The 17,072-nt window shown below is 40.4% G+C and overlaps 1 protein-coding gene across 2 annotated transcripts; it reads left to right on the top strand.

Annotated features, from left to right (window-relative positions):
• The first annotated feature begins 881 nt into the window (after positions 1 to 881).
• nup54 (nucleoporin 54) lies at positions 882 to 16,186 on the top strand. Of its 2 annotated transcripts, XM_008112157.3 has the most exons (13): positions 882 to 1,075; positions 5,520 to 5,681; positions 7,901 to 7,984; positions 8,094 to 8,234; positions 8,815 to 9,041; positions 9,243 to 9,430; positions 10,476 to 10,672; positions 10,991 to 11,045; positions 11,977 to 12,070; positions 12,384 to 12,491; positions 13,162 to 13,281; positions 14,287 to 14,397; positions 15,453 to 16,186. In XM_008112157.3, the coding sequence occupies exons 1-13, from the start codon at positions 1,021 to 1,023 to the stop codon at positions 15,579 to 15,581; spliced, it is 1,671 nt and encodes a 556-aa protein (XP_008110364.1). In that variant the 5' UTR covers positions 882 to 1,020; the 3' UTR covers positions 15,582 to 16,186. The 2 variants fall into 2 exon arrangements, with proteins under 2 accessions (XP_008110364.1, XP_003221875.1); XM_003221827.4 differs by lacking the exon at positions 5,520 to 5,681 and having other exon boundaries at positions 889 to 1,075.
• The last annotated feature ends 886 nt before the right edge of the window (positions 16,187 to 17,072 follow it).

Genomic DNA, 17,072 nt, shown 5'->3' with positions numbered 1-17,072 from the left:
ATTTATATATAAGAAATTATATTATCACTGTATGTATTATATTATTACTAGCTGTGCCCGGCCACGCGTTGCTGTGGCAAAGTATGGTGGTATGGGAAATAAAGTATTGAGGAATTGGTGGTAGTTAAGGTAAAGGTTTTCCCCTGACATTAAGTCCATTATAAATGGGTTATATAGCTGTGTGGAAAGGCCTTGAATCTACACTGCCATATAATCCAGTTAAAATCAGATAATCTGTATTTTATAGGCAGTGTGGAAGAGGCCTAAGTGAGGCCTAACTCTGCCTGTCCCCTGGGCTGAGTGGGTTGCTAGGAGACCAAGTGGGTGGAGCTTAGCCTTCTAACTGGCAGCAATTGGATAAAAACAATTATTCCTCTCCCTCTAATTAGGACTTTATTTTTCTTTTCTTTTTGTTGTATGAACGTAGAGGCATGGATGAGGGGTTGTGCTGCCAAGTTTAGTGTTTCTGGGATGTATAGTTTTGTTGTTTTGTCCTAGGCCGAAATTTCATTACCCTTTTATATATATAGATAGATTATTCATATATAATAACAAATTACTATACCTTTTATCATGATCATCATGGCCACATCATTCCTGGAGAGGGAAATATTTATCTTTCAATGGCCTACCTTTAAATGGAAGAAACTATGAAAGAAACCAGTATTCACATGAGAAGTTGGGTGGCACACTTGAATGGTATTGCTTGGCGTCATTAAAGAGCGCCGGATCAAGGACACTGCGCAGTCGCATTGGGAGTCGCGGTGCTCCTTGCTTTTAGGTCCGGGTGAAGTCTTGTCCTGGTAGAGATTACAATATCCTCAGGCACACACAAATACAGTATATGTACGTATGTGTGTGTATGCATGCATATATATGTACATTATGTATTTATAGTGTTTCCTATCTGTACGGTCCGCCCCCGGCCCTTTTCTCCCCGGGCCCATTGTTTCCACCCGGACTCGAAATAGAGACCGGACCCCTCTTCTGTGAGCTCGTCTGTGGCCTTTCTCCCGCCTCATGGCTTTCAACTTCGGGGCCGCTGCCAGCGCTGCCGCCGCCCCGAACCCCGCGGGTGAGTCAGAGAGGCCGGAGGGAAGGGAGGGAGGATTGTTGCTGTGTGTCGCCGAAGGCCTTCATGGCCGGGATCACGGGGTTGCTGATAGTTTTCCGGGCTGTCTGGCCATGTTCCAGTAGCATTCTCGCCTGACGTTTCGCCTGCATCTATGGCAGGCATCCCCAAAGGTTGTGAGGTCTGTTGGACACAGGGCAAGTGGGGTTTATATATCTGGGAATGCCCCGGGTGGGAGAAAGAACTCTTGTCTGTTGGAGGCAAGTGTGAATGTTGCAATTGGCCAGCTTGATTAGCACTGAATAGCCTTGTAGCTTCAAAGCCTGGCTGCTTCCTGCCTGGAAGCATAATAATAATAATAATTTATTTATAACCCACCCTATCTCCCCAAAGGGACTCAGGGCGGTTCCGAACAAACTACAGTAGAGTCTCACTTATCCAAGCCTCGCTTATCCAAGGTTCTGGATTATCCAAGCCATTTTTGTAGTCAATGTTTTCAATATATTGTGATATTTGGTGCTAAATTCGTAAATACAGTAATTACGACATAACATTACTGCATATTGAATTACTTTTAGAATCATAGAATAGTAGAGTTGGAAGAGACCTCAGGGGCCATCCAGTCCAACCTAAGAAGCAGGAAATCGCATTCAAAGCACCCCCGACAGATGGCCATCCAGCCTCTGCTTAAAAGCCTCCAAAGAAGGAGCCTCCACCACGGCCCGGGGGAGAGAGTTCCACTGTCGAACAGCCCTCACAGTGAGGAAGTTCTTCCTGATGTTCAGGTGGAATCTCCTTTCCTGTAGTTTGAAGCCATTGTTCCGTGTCCTAGTCTGCAGGGCAGCAGAAAACAAGCTTGCTCCCTCCTCCTTATGACTTCCCTTCACGTATTTGTACATGGCTATCATGTCTCCTCTCAGCCTTCTCTTCTGCAGGCTAAACATGCCCAGCTCTTTAAGCCGCTCCTCATAGGGCTTGTTCTCCAGACCCTTAATCATTTTAGTCGCCCTCCTCTGGACACTTTCCAGCTTGTCAACCTCTCCCTTCAACTGCGGTGCCCAAAATTGGACACAGTATTCCAGGTGTGGTCTGACCAAGGCAGAATAGAAGGGGAGCATGACTTCCCTGGATCTAGACACTATACCCCTGTTGATGCAGGCCAGAATACCATTGGCTTTTTTAGCTGCCGCATCACATTGTTGGCTCATGTTTAACTTGTTGTCCACGACGACTCCAAGGTCTTTTTCGCACACACTGCTGTCAAGCCAGGCGTCCCCCATTCTGTATCTTTGATTTCCATTTTTTCTGCCGAAGTGAAGTATCTTACATTTGTCCCTGTTGAACTTCATTTTGTTAGTTTCGGCCCATCTCTCTAGTCTGTCAAGATCGTTTTGAATTCTGCTCCTTTCTTCTGGAGTGTTAGCTATCCCTCCCTGTTTTGTGTCGTCTGCAAACTTGATGATCGTGCCTTCTAACCCTTCTAATTTTTTCTGTCAAATTTGTTGTTTTACATGATGTTTTGTGCTTAATTTGTAAAATCATAACCTAATTTGATGTTTAATAGGCTTTTCCTTAATCCTCCTTATTATCCAAGATATTCGCTTATCCAAGCTTCTGCTGGCCCGTTTAGCTTGGATAAGTGAGACTCTACTGTAACACAGTGACAAAAACAGACAAAGCAACAAATAGGTAAAACGATCTCAATAGGAACTTATAAAACTGACTGAAAAGTAACTGACAGTTAGACTTAAATAGACATATGATAACACATCACACACATTTACCACATAGTAAGCTCTTAGAAATTAAACTGAAAAGACATTAAAAACATCAGATGGTTTGCAGCATCCAATGAAAGGAGGTAGGTGTCGAATATCTAGGCAAGGATATATAAAGAGATGTACTAGTCTTCCTCCTCTCCATAAGCTATGGTGTGTGAAAGCTATGGTTTTAAAGTTTTTAAAAGCTTTTTAAAGGAGAGCAGAGAGGAGGTCATTTTTAATTCTTTAGGGAGGGATTTCCAGAGGCAGGGAGCAATCACAAAGAAGCCTCTCCCCCCCCCCCCATCCCCACTTGGGATGGGGGTGGGAATGAGAGCAGGGCTTCCTCCGCAGACAGTAGTGCTTGTGCTGGTTTGTATACGGAGATGCGGTTTTTCAATTAGTCTGGGCCCAAACCATTTAGAGCTTTATAAGTAATAACCATTACTTTGTATTTAGACCAGCAGCCTGTGGAACTGCCGTAACATGGGAGTGGTTCTCTCCCTGTACGGCCGCTCCATACAGGGCATCCTTTGTTTGGGAGGTGTTAACTGGCACTTGATTGTTGGCTGTCTGGAATTCCCCTGTTTGAGTGGTGTTCTTTATTTACTGTCATGATTCTGGTGTTCTTTTAATACTGGTAACCAGATTTTGTTCATTTTCATGATGTCCTCCTTTCTGTTGAAATTGGCAATTGCTTGTGGATTTTAATGGCTTCTCTGAATAGCCTGACATGGTGGTTGTTAGAGTGGCCCAATATTTCTGTCTTCTCATATAATATTCAGTGTCCAGGTTGGTTCTTCAAGCACTCTGCTATGGCTGACCTCTTTGGTTGAATTAGTCTGCAGTGTCTTTCATGTTCCTTAATTCGTGTCAGGACAATGCTGCGTTTGGTGGTCCCTATTTTGACTTGTCCACAGCTGCATGTTATACGGTAGACTCCTGCAGAGGTGAGAGGATCCCTCTTGTCCTTTGCTGGAGGTAGCATTTTTTGGATTTTCTCAGTGGGTCTGCAGATAGTTTATAGGTTGTGTTTCTTCATCAACTTCCCTATGTGTTCAGTGGTTCCCTTGATGTATGGCAAGAACACTTTTCCTCTGGGTGGGTCTTTGTCTTTGCTCTTGTTGCTTGTTCTAGGCCTTGCAGCTCTTCTGATGTCTGTGGTGGGGTATTCATTGGCTTGTAGAGCCCAGTTTAGGTGGTATAGTTCACCTTCGAGGAGGGGGGTTTGCAGATTCTTTTTTGCATAGTCTGCCAGAACTTTAATTGTACTTTTTTAAAAACCTAGGTGATGGTAGGAGTTTTTATGTAGGTATATCCATGTGCCTAGATTTTCTGTAGACTTGTGTGGCCCAATTGTTGATTTGGCTTGCGGGTGACTAGGCAGAAATGGCAGTTTTCCTTCACATGAACTATATGGGCAGCCTTTTAGTTTCAGACCTCCACCCTTTGAAATGAGAGATTATTAAAGATAATATTGATGTGTTGTACACTAGATGCACAAAGCATGGCTTATCCAAACTAATATATGCTACAAAACACATTTCGTGATCAACTATGAGTTAGATAAACTCGTTGCCACAGGCCTGGACTCCAGAACTTGAGCAAGCTGCAGTATATGGCTGACATGGTCATGTTAATAGTTTGCTGCAATTTGGTACATGGAGACACTTAAACAACCAACAAGTCTATTATAAATGAATAATCAGTATTTATTGGATGCACTTCTAGCTTGATAATATCTTTGGCCCCACAGCTGAATAAAATCCAACATTCTTCTTTGAACTGGGATATATGGCAGTGTGGGCTCAGATATTCCAGTTCAAAGCAGATATTCTGGGTTATTCTGCCTTGATATTCTGGGTTATTCTGCCTTGATATTCTGGGTTATATGGCTGTGAGGAAGGGCCCTTAGATACAGGTAGAGCAAGAGGGATTAACAAGTTTATTGCATTTTCCACTTTTGTTGTGGCTTTGTGTCTAGAACGTATAAAGCTCCACTTTAATACAAAGTTCATCATTTCCAAATTCTCTACAATATTCAAAACACTGTGGTCTTTTATTTTGAAAGACTTGTTGAAATACGTTTAGTGTAACAGCTGGTATATTTGGCAGTAAGTTTCATTTGCTCTACAGAATTAGAAACAGAAATCCCTTCATCTAATTAGCAACACTGGCTTGATATAAAGTGGTACCTTTTGCTTCCTGTGCTTCTGCTTTCTCATTTCTCTCAAATAATAGTTTAATTGTTTAGATGCTTGATTTCGTTCTAACACTGTGTTGCTTCTTTCTGCTTCCCTCTCATCAGGACTTTTTTCTCCTTATATAAACTCCCTCCTCCCCATATAAACATCTTTAAAAATGGGCTGCATCTTAGAATCACATGTGCTTTTCAGATATATAGAAAGATAGATAGATTTGTTTCTGTTGGTGGTACTTAAATCAGTTTGCATCTTAGAATGGAAGAAATATGGTATACTTGGCAATAAAGTTCATTTCCCTCACAGAATAGGAAACAAAAACCCCTTCTTCTAGTTAACAGCACTTGCTGAATATAAAAGTGATGTCTTTTGCTTCCTGTTCTTCTGCTTTCTCTTTTCTTCTAATCAAAAAAATAGTTTTAACTGTTTAGATGCTTGATTTCTCACTAACACTCTGTTGCTTTCTTTCTGCTTCCCGCTCGTCAGGATTTGGTGGGCTTGAAACTGCAAACTCCACTGCTCCTGGGTTTAATTTTGGGGGTTTCGGATTAACTGCTAACCCTGCAGTGAATTTTAATATTGGGAATTTTGGTGTTTCAACTACCTCGACGCCGCCATTCAATTTTGGTAACAGTTTGGCCAGTGCAGGTAGAGAATGCACACAAGTGGTGTCTGTAATTATGTTGTTGCTGAGAAGAGTCCAAGAATTCACTTCTAGCCCTGGTGGGGTCTAATCCTATGTCAAGACATTTTATTAAAATCTGTGGGTCCCGCTTCAAAGCAGAGTGTTTACTGACTGGAGTGGAAAAGAAAGACTTCCTCTGTATTTATTCTAAAGTTATTTAATAAAATGCTGACTTTATCAACTGAGACTGGGTGACTGATAGCAGTTTCTTCCCAAACAAAATGCGCCCAATTGTCTTAGTATCCTTGACAGGCTAAATTCAAGGCTGCACATAGGGATGTAAAATTATGAATGTTTAGTAAGTGGTTCTGAGCACCTGCAAAGTTGATGTTTAAAATACATTTTCCTTTTCTTGAATTCATGGACTCTACAGCATACATGTTCTCCCTCTTTCCTTTGTCTCTTCATTGGATTCCAGTCATTGTGAACCCACCACAATTTATCAAGATTTCGTGGAAATGCAAATTTTGTACGATCAGCTCAAAACAAAACCACAATCCTCACTTTTGGACTTTCAGCTTTATGCTAATTTGGTCAGAAAGTCTCCAGATTTGTACACATTCTGAGTCAATCTGTTGGTAGTGGGATGATTGATTCCCCAGTTTTAACTGAGTTCTAATGCCGTACTAATGTTTTGTATTTCAAACATATTTAAGTTTAGCAGTTAGGTCATACAGCTGCTCGTATATAAAATTATAAACATTCCATAGTCGCATTGTTTTTGCATTATATTATGCAACAGTTTTATATTTTGTGCTGTGTTACTCTTATGTTAGATGTTAATTCAGATACTACTCCAAATCATAACTTGTTTGCTCTGTGACTGGACAGAATTGCTTCCTTGCTTCTACTTTCTGTCAGTTGAAAATTTCATTTGGAGAATCTGTATTAAGGGAAGACCATATAACCTAACCGCGCGGGGTTGTAGTTGTTAGCGCTGTCATGTTACAGTGTTTATTTTTTTGAAATTGTTGGTGTAATTGAAAGCTTAGTCCTGTCATGCACAAGGAGATAATTGAAAATTCTAACAGGTTTGGAGAATTCTGAAATTGCAGGATCAATGCATTTGACAATCACAACTCAAGCCAATTCAAGTTGTGTGCTGTTCATTCAAACCTAGCAGGATCAGTATAGGTCAGTGGTTCTCAACCTGTGGGTCCCCCAGGTATTTTGGCCTACAACTCCCAGAAATCCCAGCCAGTTTACCAGCTGTTAGGATTTCTGGGAGTCGAAGGCCAAAACATCTGGGGAGCCACAGTTTGAGAACCACTGGTATAAGTGATGGTGTCAAAGACAATGTTGTGTCCAAGACAGATGAACCCCTTAGTATTAATAGAAATTTTATTTACAGAGTCATTCCTAGATCAGGTGAAGCTTTTTAATGAGTTGTTGTCTTCCTTTTTAGATATATAGGAGGAAAAATATTCTAATATACACAGTTTGCAAGGCTGTGCAGGTAAACTGTTTTTGTGTCATTGGGGTCTGTAGCCACATGATAAATACGGACATGCTACAGTAGTGTTTATGGATGGATTTTTTAAAATTGCTTCTTCAGCCCCAACTGGAAAAGGTGGTCAGTATTTCATTCAACCCATGATGAAGGCAGAGCATACTGCCATAGAGCTAAAGTTAACCAGCTGCACATCATGTAAGGCTTGTGTTGTCACATATCAGGAAACATGCTAATGTTTCCTGATATGTGACAACACAAGCCTTATTCCCGTTCTGTCCTGGCCAGATTCGGTTGTTCTTTGTATCAGTGCCAAAAGTCAAAGGTTTTTCATTACCACCACAAATTTATTGAAATAATAAATGGTGTGCATTAGGGAGATTAGTCATTAGTGTTTGGGGAATGTCAATAAATAGGAGAGAGGATCTGTCAGCCATGTCTGTCTAAAAAAAAAATTACATGTCCAGAAAAATAATTACATGTGCAGTACTTCAGGTTTTCTGTAAATATGAAGTAGGGTTACTTGTTTTAAGTGTTGCTTACCTTTTCAGTGAAATAGCTCCTACTTTTAATGAAGATATTGTTATGTGTGTGAAGTGTTTTTGGATCGTATCAGCTGCATCCATTTGTTACCATCTCACTTCCTTCAAACTTTCCAGCATGTGAGCATCAAACGTCTTTGCTTTTTGAGTTCCCAGACCTCCCTTTTGACCTGTATGTTTGGTTCATCAGGGGCCTTTGGCGGGTTTGGGACAACAACCACTGCAGGTGGATCTACCTTTAGCTTCTCAGCTCCTACCAACACAGGTACCACTGGTAAGAAACCATTGTTTTGTTTGCAAATTAGTTATTTTTCTGATTACTAGATGGGGAGGGTTAACCTTTGCAGTTGTTGATTCTGTTTCCCCCCGTTTCTTCTTTCAAGGGATTTTTGGTGCGACCCAAAACAAAGGTTTTGGATTTGGTACTAGCTTTGGGACAGCAACAGGCACCGGTACTGGCCTTGGCACAGGCTTGGGAACAGGCTTGGGATTTGGTGGTTTCAACACTCAACAGCAGCAACCAAGTAAGTATGTCAAGGCTAATTCTTTTCATATGTGAGACTTAACGCCTGTATGTTAAATCTGTTATTTTTCAAGAGGACTGCAGCATCTTTTTCATTCTTGTGCCTAAGGTACAGTTACCTTTTCATCCTTATAACTGGTAATCATCCCTCAGGAAAGGGGATGGAATTGCTCAACTAAGTCCTTCCTTCTAATTATTTGTCTTGGTACTTTCTCAGAGCTACCTTTAAGTGCCAAGACTGTGACCTGGCAGTTGAAACCTATATCAGGAGATTCTGGTGTTAATGAGTTTGGGGACCTCTGCTGTAGAAGGTGACATGGAGAAGACACACACTCTTTTTTCCCCAATTCAAATCACTGTACACAGGATACCCAGAGTCTTTTGTGTTCAGTTTGGCAGCTTCATATTGAGCCCATAATCCTATATGTTTGTTGCTGGGCCAAGATTTGTACTGTTCAGATAGAACAGAGGTGAGACCTTTATAGGTAGTTGGACAATTTGTAAAAATAAGCCAAATCGCTACACTTGTACATGTCATTTGTGTGCCTCTGTAAACATCAGTCTTTTTATCCACTTTTCAGCACTTGGAAGCCTTTTCAGTCAGCCGGCCCAGGCCCCTGTCCAATCCAACCAACTCATAAACACAGCAAGTGCTCTTTCTGCACCCACTCTTTTGGGAGATGAGCGGGATGCAATTTTGGCCAAATGGAACCAGCTGCAGGCCTTTTGGGGCACAGGCAAAGGATATTTCAACAGTAACATCGCCCCAGTGGAATTTTCACAGGAAAACCCATTCTGTAGATTTAAGGTATGATTGAACTGCCTTTTCTATCTGGGTGCCAATTCATTTGAAATGGTTGGCCTGTTATATAGCTCTGATTTCTTTGAGGCATTTTGTGGTCATTTGCATGGAGCACCTGTTACATTTAACATCCCTCTGGTTCTGTATTGGTGCAGAAAAAAATGATTGAATGCTTTTTTCAACTCAAGAGTCTGTTGTCTTCCACAGGCAGTGGGCTACAGCTGCATGCCCAACAACAAGGACGAAGATGGCTTGGTAGCATTGGTTTTCAACAAAAAGGAAGCAGAGGTCCGAAGCCAGCAGCAGCAACTTGTTGAATCATTGCACAAACTCTTAGGTTCAAACCAGACTCTCACCGTAAATGTTGAAGGGGTGAAGACAATGCCAGATGACCTGTAAGTTAATTGTATAGAACATCTATTGTATACATAAACAGCCTAATTCTATCCAGAAAGGTTTACTACCTCCATATCTTTGCATCTTACATTAGCAAACAAACATTAATGCTGTGTCTATGAGTTTTGCCTCCCCATCACCACAGAAAACATTTTTGAGTTGCCAGAATGTTCTCCTCCACCCATTCAGTGGCTATTCGTTTACTGATTGAGGGGTCTTTGGGCAGTACACAGCTGTTCTTACTAGGCCTGACTTTCGACTAGCTTGTGGCTGTATTCTTCAGCCTGCACATTCCTGTTAGCCTAGCCAATGGTCTTAGAACACAGGTGAACAAGGTATAGCCTGTGGGCCAAATGCAGTCTCCCAGGCCCAATTTCATTGGCTCTAGAATTCCCAGGGTCTTAAAAAATGGATGCTTCCAAATGCCTTCTACATTGGTCACAGTTTGTTTCCAGTGGGTTATTTTAGATCCAGTACATGCCTTTTTAATAATAATGAGCTATAAACAGGAAGAGATGTCTATTCACTTCTTGTTTTTAAAAATGTCTCTCTTGAGCCGAAAAAGGGCTAAAGGCAGGATGAAACCATAGTGAAAATACCCCACACACCATTAAGGAGAGTTAAGCAAGGAGGTGCATTATGCTGCCCTTTAAAGTCTTTTGGGGGCACTAATAAAGCCCTCTAGCCTTACACAACTAACTTTGGTTAGTTTTATCAGTACAAGCTCCAGAGGTAGATGACTCTGCAGTTAGATATGCCAAGTGTTCTCACAACTGAAAACCTTTTTTTACGTGATTGATAACCTTCTTTATTGACACATTCAACATAGTACTTAAGTCCCCTTTTTCCTTTCAGATAAAAATAACAGTTTGCAATGCACTCCCTATTGGCATTGGACAGCACTGTAATATCCTACAGTTGTGGCAAGAGGCGAACTAGTTTGAGCCTGAGGAGTAACAAAGAGTGGAATCTGTGATTCTTTGAATGGGAAATCTAAAAGAAATCAGTGTATAAACTTCTCTGTTCTTTTTATTGCTTTCCTAGGACTGAAGTAATCATCTATGTGGTTGAGCGGTCACCAAACGGGACTTCCAGGCGAGTCCCAGCTACCACTCTCTATGCACACTTTGAACAAGCAAACATCAAAAGCCAACTGCAGCAGCTTGGAGTTAGCCTGACCTTGGCAAGAACAGAACTGTCGCCTGCACAGGTCAAGCAGCTGCTGCAGCATCCTCCCGCAGGTACTATGTGCTTCATACAACTAAACTATTGGCTAGCCAGGCATGGACAAACTGCCAGCTATTTGCTGGCAGTTGAATTGTGGGAGTTGAAGTCCAAAACACCTGGAGGGCCAAAGTTTTTCTGAGCTAGTTGACATGTTAGTGCTGTTGCATCAGGAATTACAACTTCTGATTGAAGTAGTACATTTGGACAAACCACCTGAGAGCTTCGTTTTGGTGTTTGTTGTACCTCAGAAATAGAAAGCCAAGAAGAGAAAGCTGTATCTCAAATTCAATGCAATATGATCTTCATTGGTGTTTCTTTTTCCATCCTTACAGGCGTAGACCCTATCATTTGGGAACAGGCCAAAGTGGATAATCCTGATCCTGAAAAGTGAGTAAGCTGGTTGGCAAAGTAACTTTTAAGAAGAGTGCTGCTTCCTGACCTTTTGAGGGAGGAAGAGAAAAAGTAATTTTCTTATAACAGAGCTGAGCTCATTGTGAAGACTCAGTACTCAAAGGGAGTAGCTGGAAGGTGGACATGGATACCTGCACCAAGTTCAAGGAACACTTAATGACTCTGAACAGAATTTACATGGGGGTTTAGAGGTCTGAGCGTCTCCTTGTATTACAATCTACCACACCAGGGAGGAGCTGTGCCCAATCTCCATATTGAGAGGGTTTTTAAATAATTGAGTCCACTTACATATCAACCATTTGTATTCTGGTGTATACAATTTCCTGAATTGTGCTGCGCACTTTTTTAAACTTTTGAATGAGATTTAAGTTTACTGAGCTTGTAAACCATGATTCGGTAAGTGAACCGAGGTGTTCCTCACTGGATTGTCAAAATTAATACAATTGTTGCAAATGGTCATATGGTTACGTAGTATCCCTTTGTGATAATTTCAGACATGTTTATTTGTGGTGATCTGTATATGCATGCCTGTCATTTGCAGTTTCTCAAGTCGCTCCTGACATGAAAAAAAATCATTTGCTATCTTCCTGGTTACATTTCTTGATAACCTCAAACAGCCATTTTCAGGGGATCCATTTACATTTTTTCCATCCAATTTATGGCTGTTTGGTCAAAGAACTGGAATGGTATAAATCTTTGCATGATCCAAGCCAATGAAATTTGAAATTACCCATGTCCAAAAAAGGGTTCTTTTTAAAGAAGTTGGAACAAGAAATCCATCTCTCTCTCTTTGTTTTTCTTTTTTTCTTTTTGTTTGTTGTTTTCTGCCCATTGCTATAAAGGACTAGCTTCTGGTTCTATATCCTTCACTTTGCAGGGAAATAACGCTTCCCTTATTTTTCTGTAGGTTGATTCCTGTGCCAATGGTTGGCTTCAAAGAACTCTTGAGGAGGTTGAAAGTCCAAGACCAAATGACAAAACAGCATCAAACTAGATTAGATGTGAGTCTCACTTTTCGCTCCTCGCACCTTGTGAAATAGAGAGCTGAAGAAAAGCATTTGCAATGTGTTTTACCATTTGTGGTGCTGGGGTTTTTTGTGTGCATAAAATGTGATTTGAAGGGACAGCATGCAAAGAGCTCTTCCCCTGAATTGCTTCTAGCTAGCCCCATAATTTTGTTAGTAGTTACACACCACTCTCAGACTATTTGTAAGGCTAATCAGTTATAAGGAATACCAATAATTAAGTAGGGCTATGTATTTGAAACATTTTTATTCCTGTTGTACAACTCAACAGATCTGTATTTGTTTTTAGATAATCTCGGAAGATATAAGTGAGCTTCAGAAAAACCAGACAACAACAATGGCCAAAATAGCTCAGTACAAAAGGAAACTTATGGATCTTTCTCACAGAACGTTACAGGTAAGGCGTAGCTTTCCTTTATGACAAAAGAAGATTAAAATTGCTGAGAATTTAGGAAACCTTAGCTTTAATGAACTGAAGACCCAATTGAAGACCCAACTCTTCCGGCAGTTGCCCAGAAACTAACCCCAGCCAGTTTTAACTTGTGAATGTTAACCTGCATTTTATCGGAAAATTTTAATTTGTTTTGTTTTACCTTGCTGTATTAACCTTATTGTTCCCTGCCTCAGGCCGCAAGGAGAAACGGGTAATAAATAAATGCATTATTATTATTATTATTATTAATTCAGTGCTGGAGGAGAGTTCTGTGGGTGCCGTAGGCTGCCAAAATGACCAGTAATAGGGATAAAGAGAAAATCAAGTCAGACCTCTCCCTAGAAGTCCATACAGGCATGGGCAAACTTTGGCCCACCTGGTGTTTCGAACTTCAACTCCCACAATTCCTAATAACCGATTGGCTATTAGGAATTGTGGGAGTTGTAGTCCAAAACACCCGGAGAGAGGGCCCAAGTTTGCCCATGGCTGAATCAAAATGACCATGCTGAGTCTTTCATACTGTACTTCGGCTCTTGGTTCTGTACTTGCTTTTACGTGCCTATACAGTATATGGAATATATTCCCTTTAAGGTTTGTTTGCCTTTTGATGTGTAAAATTTGTTTTTTGGCACAGATTTTAATTAAACAAGAGATCCAGAGGAAAAGCGGCTATGCCATCCAAGCCGATGAAGAACAGCTGCGAGTACAATTGGATACAATTCAGTGTGAACTCAATGCACCCACACAGTTTAAGGTTAGCAGCTTATGGCCTTGGGCCAGATCTTTGGAATTTCACCTGATCTTTTCCACCTGAACGTTTATTTTATTTCAGACTTTAATCTCCCAAACTTATATCAAAAATAACCAGTAACCTAAATCAAATTCCAACCTACTATGGGATTTTCGTAAATGTTGTAATGTACCAGCAACTGAATCAGTTGGTCTATTTTAGTTGAAGCTAGTAGGTGGATTTAGCTTTTAATATGTTTTAATGGATTTTTACATTTAGATACTTGTTAATAAATGGTAATTGTGGTTTTCTTTGGGATAATCTAAAAGAAGTGACTTTGGGTAGCATTAGTGAGTTTGGTATTGGCTGCTATTCTGTTGCTAATGTAATTTCAAAAGCCTCTCAACTTGAGGCTTCAAAGTAAATATTCTTGAAGTTCAATCCTTAGAGAACAGTGAGTTAGACCAGGCCTGTCAGTTATTTTGCATTTCTCTAGGGTTTTGGAGGTTGGGGTATTTCCTAGCCTTTCTAAAAGTGTCCACATTTCTGCAGGCAACAGGATATGATGTGAGAACAGAACTATTTTGGTAGAGTCACATATTTAAATATGCAATTAAAGGTAAATCCCAAATCCATTCAAGTAAACAGCTAACCTCTTGAGGAAAATCTAAACTTTTCTCCTTGATGTGCTTAATGCAGGCATGGGCAAACTTCAGCCCTCCAGGTGTTTTGGACTTCAGCTCCCACAATTCCTAACAGCCGGTTGGCTGTTAGGAATTGTGAGAGTTGAAGTCCAAAATACCTGGAGGGCCAAAGTTTGCCCATGCCTGGCTTAATGGTTTTCTACCTGAAGAAAAAATAAGAGATGCAGACTTTTCATTTTTAGGCTGAGTTCACTCAATCGTATAAATAGATTATATCTGAGAAATGGAGCTTGGAGATGCATTCGAAGGAACTTTTAAAAATGCATTGCTGACTCTTGCTTAAACCAATGAAAGTCAGTTGTCAACTGCTATCTTTCTCTTCCAGGGTCGGCTGAATGAACTGATGTCTCAGATTAGGATGCAGAACCACTTTGGAGCCGTGCGATCGGAAGAGCGGTACTACATCGATGCTGACCTCTTGCGTGAAATTAAACAGGTAATATTAACTCCCTCTGCTGAATCTCTGCAAATCCAATCGTAAGAACATACAAAGAGCCAAAGTGGGTGAATGGTTTGTGTAAGCTGCTTCCTTTTGGGATGTCCACTGCAGGACCTCGTAACTACACCCTGCCTTGAGCCATGGATAATACATGTATTATTATTATTATTATTACTGTATTATCATTATTATTACCACCTCTAACTTGCATTCAACACCTGACATACCCCCTCAGATACTAGAAGCCACAAACTCATTTGGATAATGCATGGAGGCAAAATACTTTCGTAACTTTTATTTGCTATTAGTAGTAAAGAACCTTGGTTACTAAGCAAGTGTGAATCCTCCAGACTACTATAAATTATAACAAAGTGCTTCAGAATACATGTTCGAGAGCTGTTCTTCAAGAAGGTATAAAGCACCTCTTAAAAGACAAGAATGAACCTTCCTTCTTCACTCCATAAGAACAGAATTTTGAAAGCCTGTTCAGAATAGAAAGAGCGTCTGCATACATTTTGCTTCTAGTACTTATTCTCAAAGAATTTGGCACTTCTGTTGCAAAGAACAGGATGCAAGAAAGATTATGTGTGCAACTAAGAGTTCTGCCTTTTAGATGAATCCTTTTTTAAAATACTGTTAGATTCCAGGAATGCCATATCTCTGCCAGAAATGTGTTTACTTGCTTGGCATGCACATATTTTGCATGGAGCTCTTTGTTAACAAACAACAGTATCTTATTTGTGTTGATGTGCTTTCAATTTTAAAGTACTACTAATGTGATATAGAATTTGATATAGAGTTTCCTAATCAGAGCTAAATGACACTGATAATTGTTATTTAATCCTGGAATCAAATTGATGTTACTTCATGTGAAAGAGAGGCTTTGGGACACCAATTTATTTTCAGAGAGACAGAGGGGAAAGGATTGCAGGTTGTGGTTTCTTAATGCCTTTAGTGCCGACATAGAGTTGTTGATTATTAGCAGGAAATTCAGTCTGGTTTGAAAAGGCCAGTGAGAAAAGAAGCATTTACCTAATTTATTTGCCCTCTAGCATTTGAAGCAGCAACAAGAAGGCCTCAGTCACCTGATCAGCATCATAAAAGACGACCTGGAAGATATAAAGCTGATAGAGCACGGATTAAATGAAAGCATCCCTCTCAGAGGAGGAGTCTTCAGCTGATGAGTCCCTCCTTTCCTTCGGAGGTCAGTGGATGACACGGCTTTTTCTCCGTGACCAAAACTCACTAGGTTTTAAAAAAAGAAAAATCAATAAACCTTAGTGTGGGTTCTTAGAGACCGCCAGTCCTGTCAGAATACTTTCCATGTTTTTCAGCTTCAGGCGTCAATGAGGTTTAGGTTTATAAAGATGTGCTTGGTTTCAAGACGACAGACTTTAGATTCCTTACAAGCTGATCTGTATCCTAAACCTGCATTTTCTACACAATCAAATTCATGTTTTGTTTTTTTTTTAAAAAAATGTATTAATACTGGTAGGAAATTCTTTTTCCAGCAGAAAACAAAAGTCAGTAACTGCTGGTTTTTGTGGCCACTAGCCACTCTTCATTTCTAGATACACTGCTTATGAACAAAAGCTTTGAACTTGGCGGCTTATAGGGGAAAACAACTGGGTGTCTGTTGTGCTCCTTTGGGGCAAATGTTGGTGAAAGGTGAACTTTTAAGTTATTAGAACTGGCTTATATGTTTGTTTCATTTTATATCATTCTACTTTATCAGAATTTGCAGCATCATTCATTCAAGGGATAATAAAATCAATCTTTATTTCCAGTCTCCTGCTCTATGCTGTTTGTGATGAAAGACTTGTGTAAACATTTGCAGAATCATAACTGGGGTTTAGATTTCCTGCTGAGTGCTGTGTCAGGTGTTTCTTGAAGTAGGAAATTCCCTTCCCTGAAGAATACAATAATGACCTCAACAGAGGTAATATTGGCAAGGTTGGCAATGGTTAAATCTCAGCTGCTTTCATAAGACACAATGCAGGAATTGTATTCTTTGTACTCACAATGAAGGGCTTGTTTTTCCTCCACTCTGAAAGCCAACTTTGGCATATATAGCAGCCATGGCAGGAAAGTAGGATAACCGTAAAGTATAGAAGATGTGGTTGATTTATTATAAAAGCAGCTGAGGAGGTGACAACTGCAGTCTCGGAGCTGAAACTGCAGTGTTTTCAGCTGATTTCATGAACTCTGCAACTGTCAAGAGAGCAGGCAATAAGGCCACCAAAGCCTTTCCAAAACCAGAAGCCTTGCTAGTTTAGTACAGAATTTAATAGGGTGAAATGTCTCCCAGCTTTATTCTTGGCATCTCACATTCTTATTTATACTTTGGTTTTATTAATCATACAAAAATAATAAAATTTGATCTGCCTCCTCCCTCAAAAAAAAAAAAAAGCCAGCCATGGCAGGGAAGTAGAAAAACCACACGGTATAGGAGACACAGTTCATCCATATATATTTATATATATGTATGCCAAAGTATGTATGTTGGTTGGTTTGTCTCACAAACTTGGTACACATACCTTTCATTACCCAACTTAAAAAAATTATGTGGCCGGACTTAGCACAGCAAAAAGATCCTGCTGATCAAAAGATCAGCAGTTCAAGCCAGGATGGTGAGCACTTGCTGTTAGCCTCAGCTCACCTGCCCACTTAGT

This window comes from Anolis carolinensis, chromosome 5 (genome assembly GCF_035594765.1).
Source record: "Anolis carolinensis isolate JA03-04 chromosome 5, rAnoCar3.1.pri, whole genome shotgun sequence".
NCBI lineage: Eukaryota > Metazoa > Chordata > Lepidosauria > Squamata > Dactyloidae > Anolis > Anolis carolinensis.
This window is presented reverse-complemented; position numbering and strand designations above follow the sequence as displayed.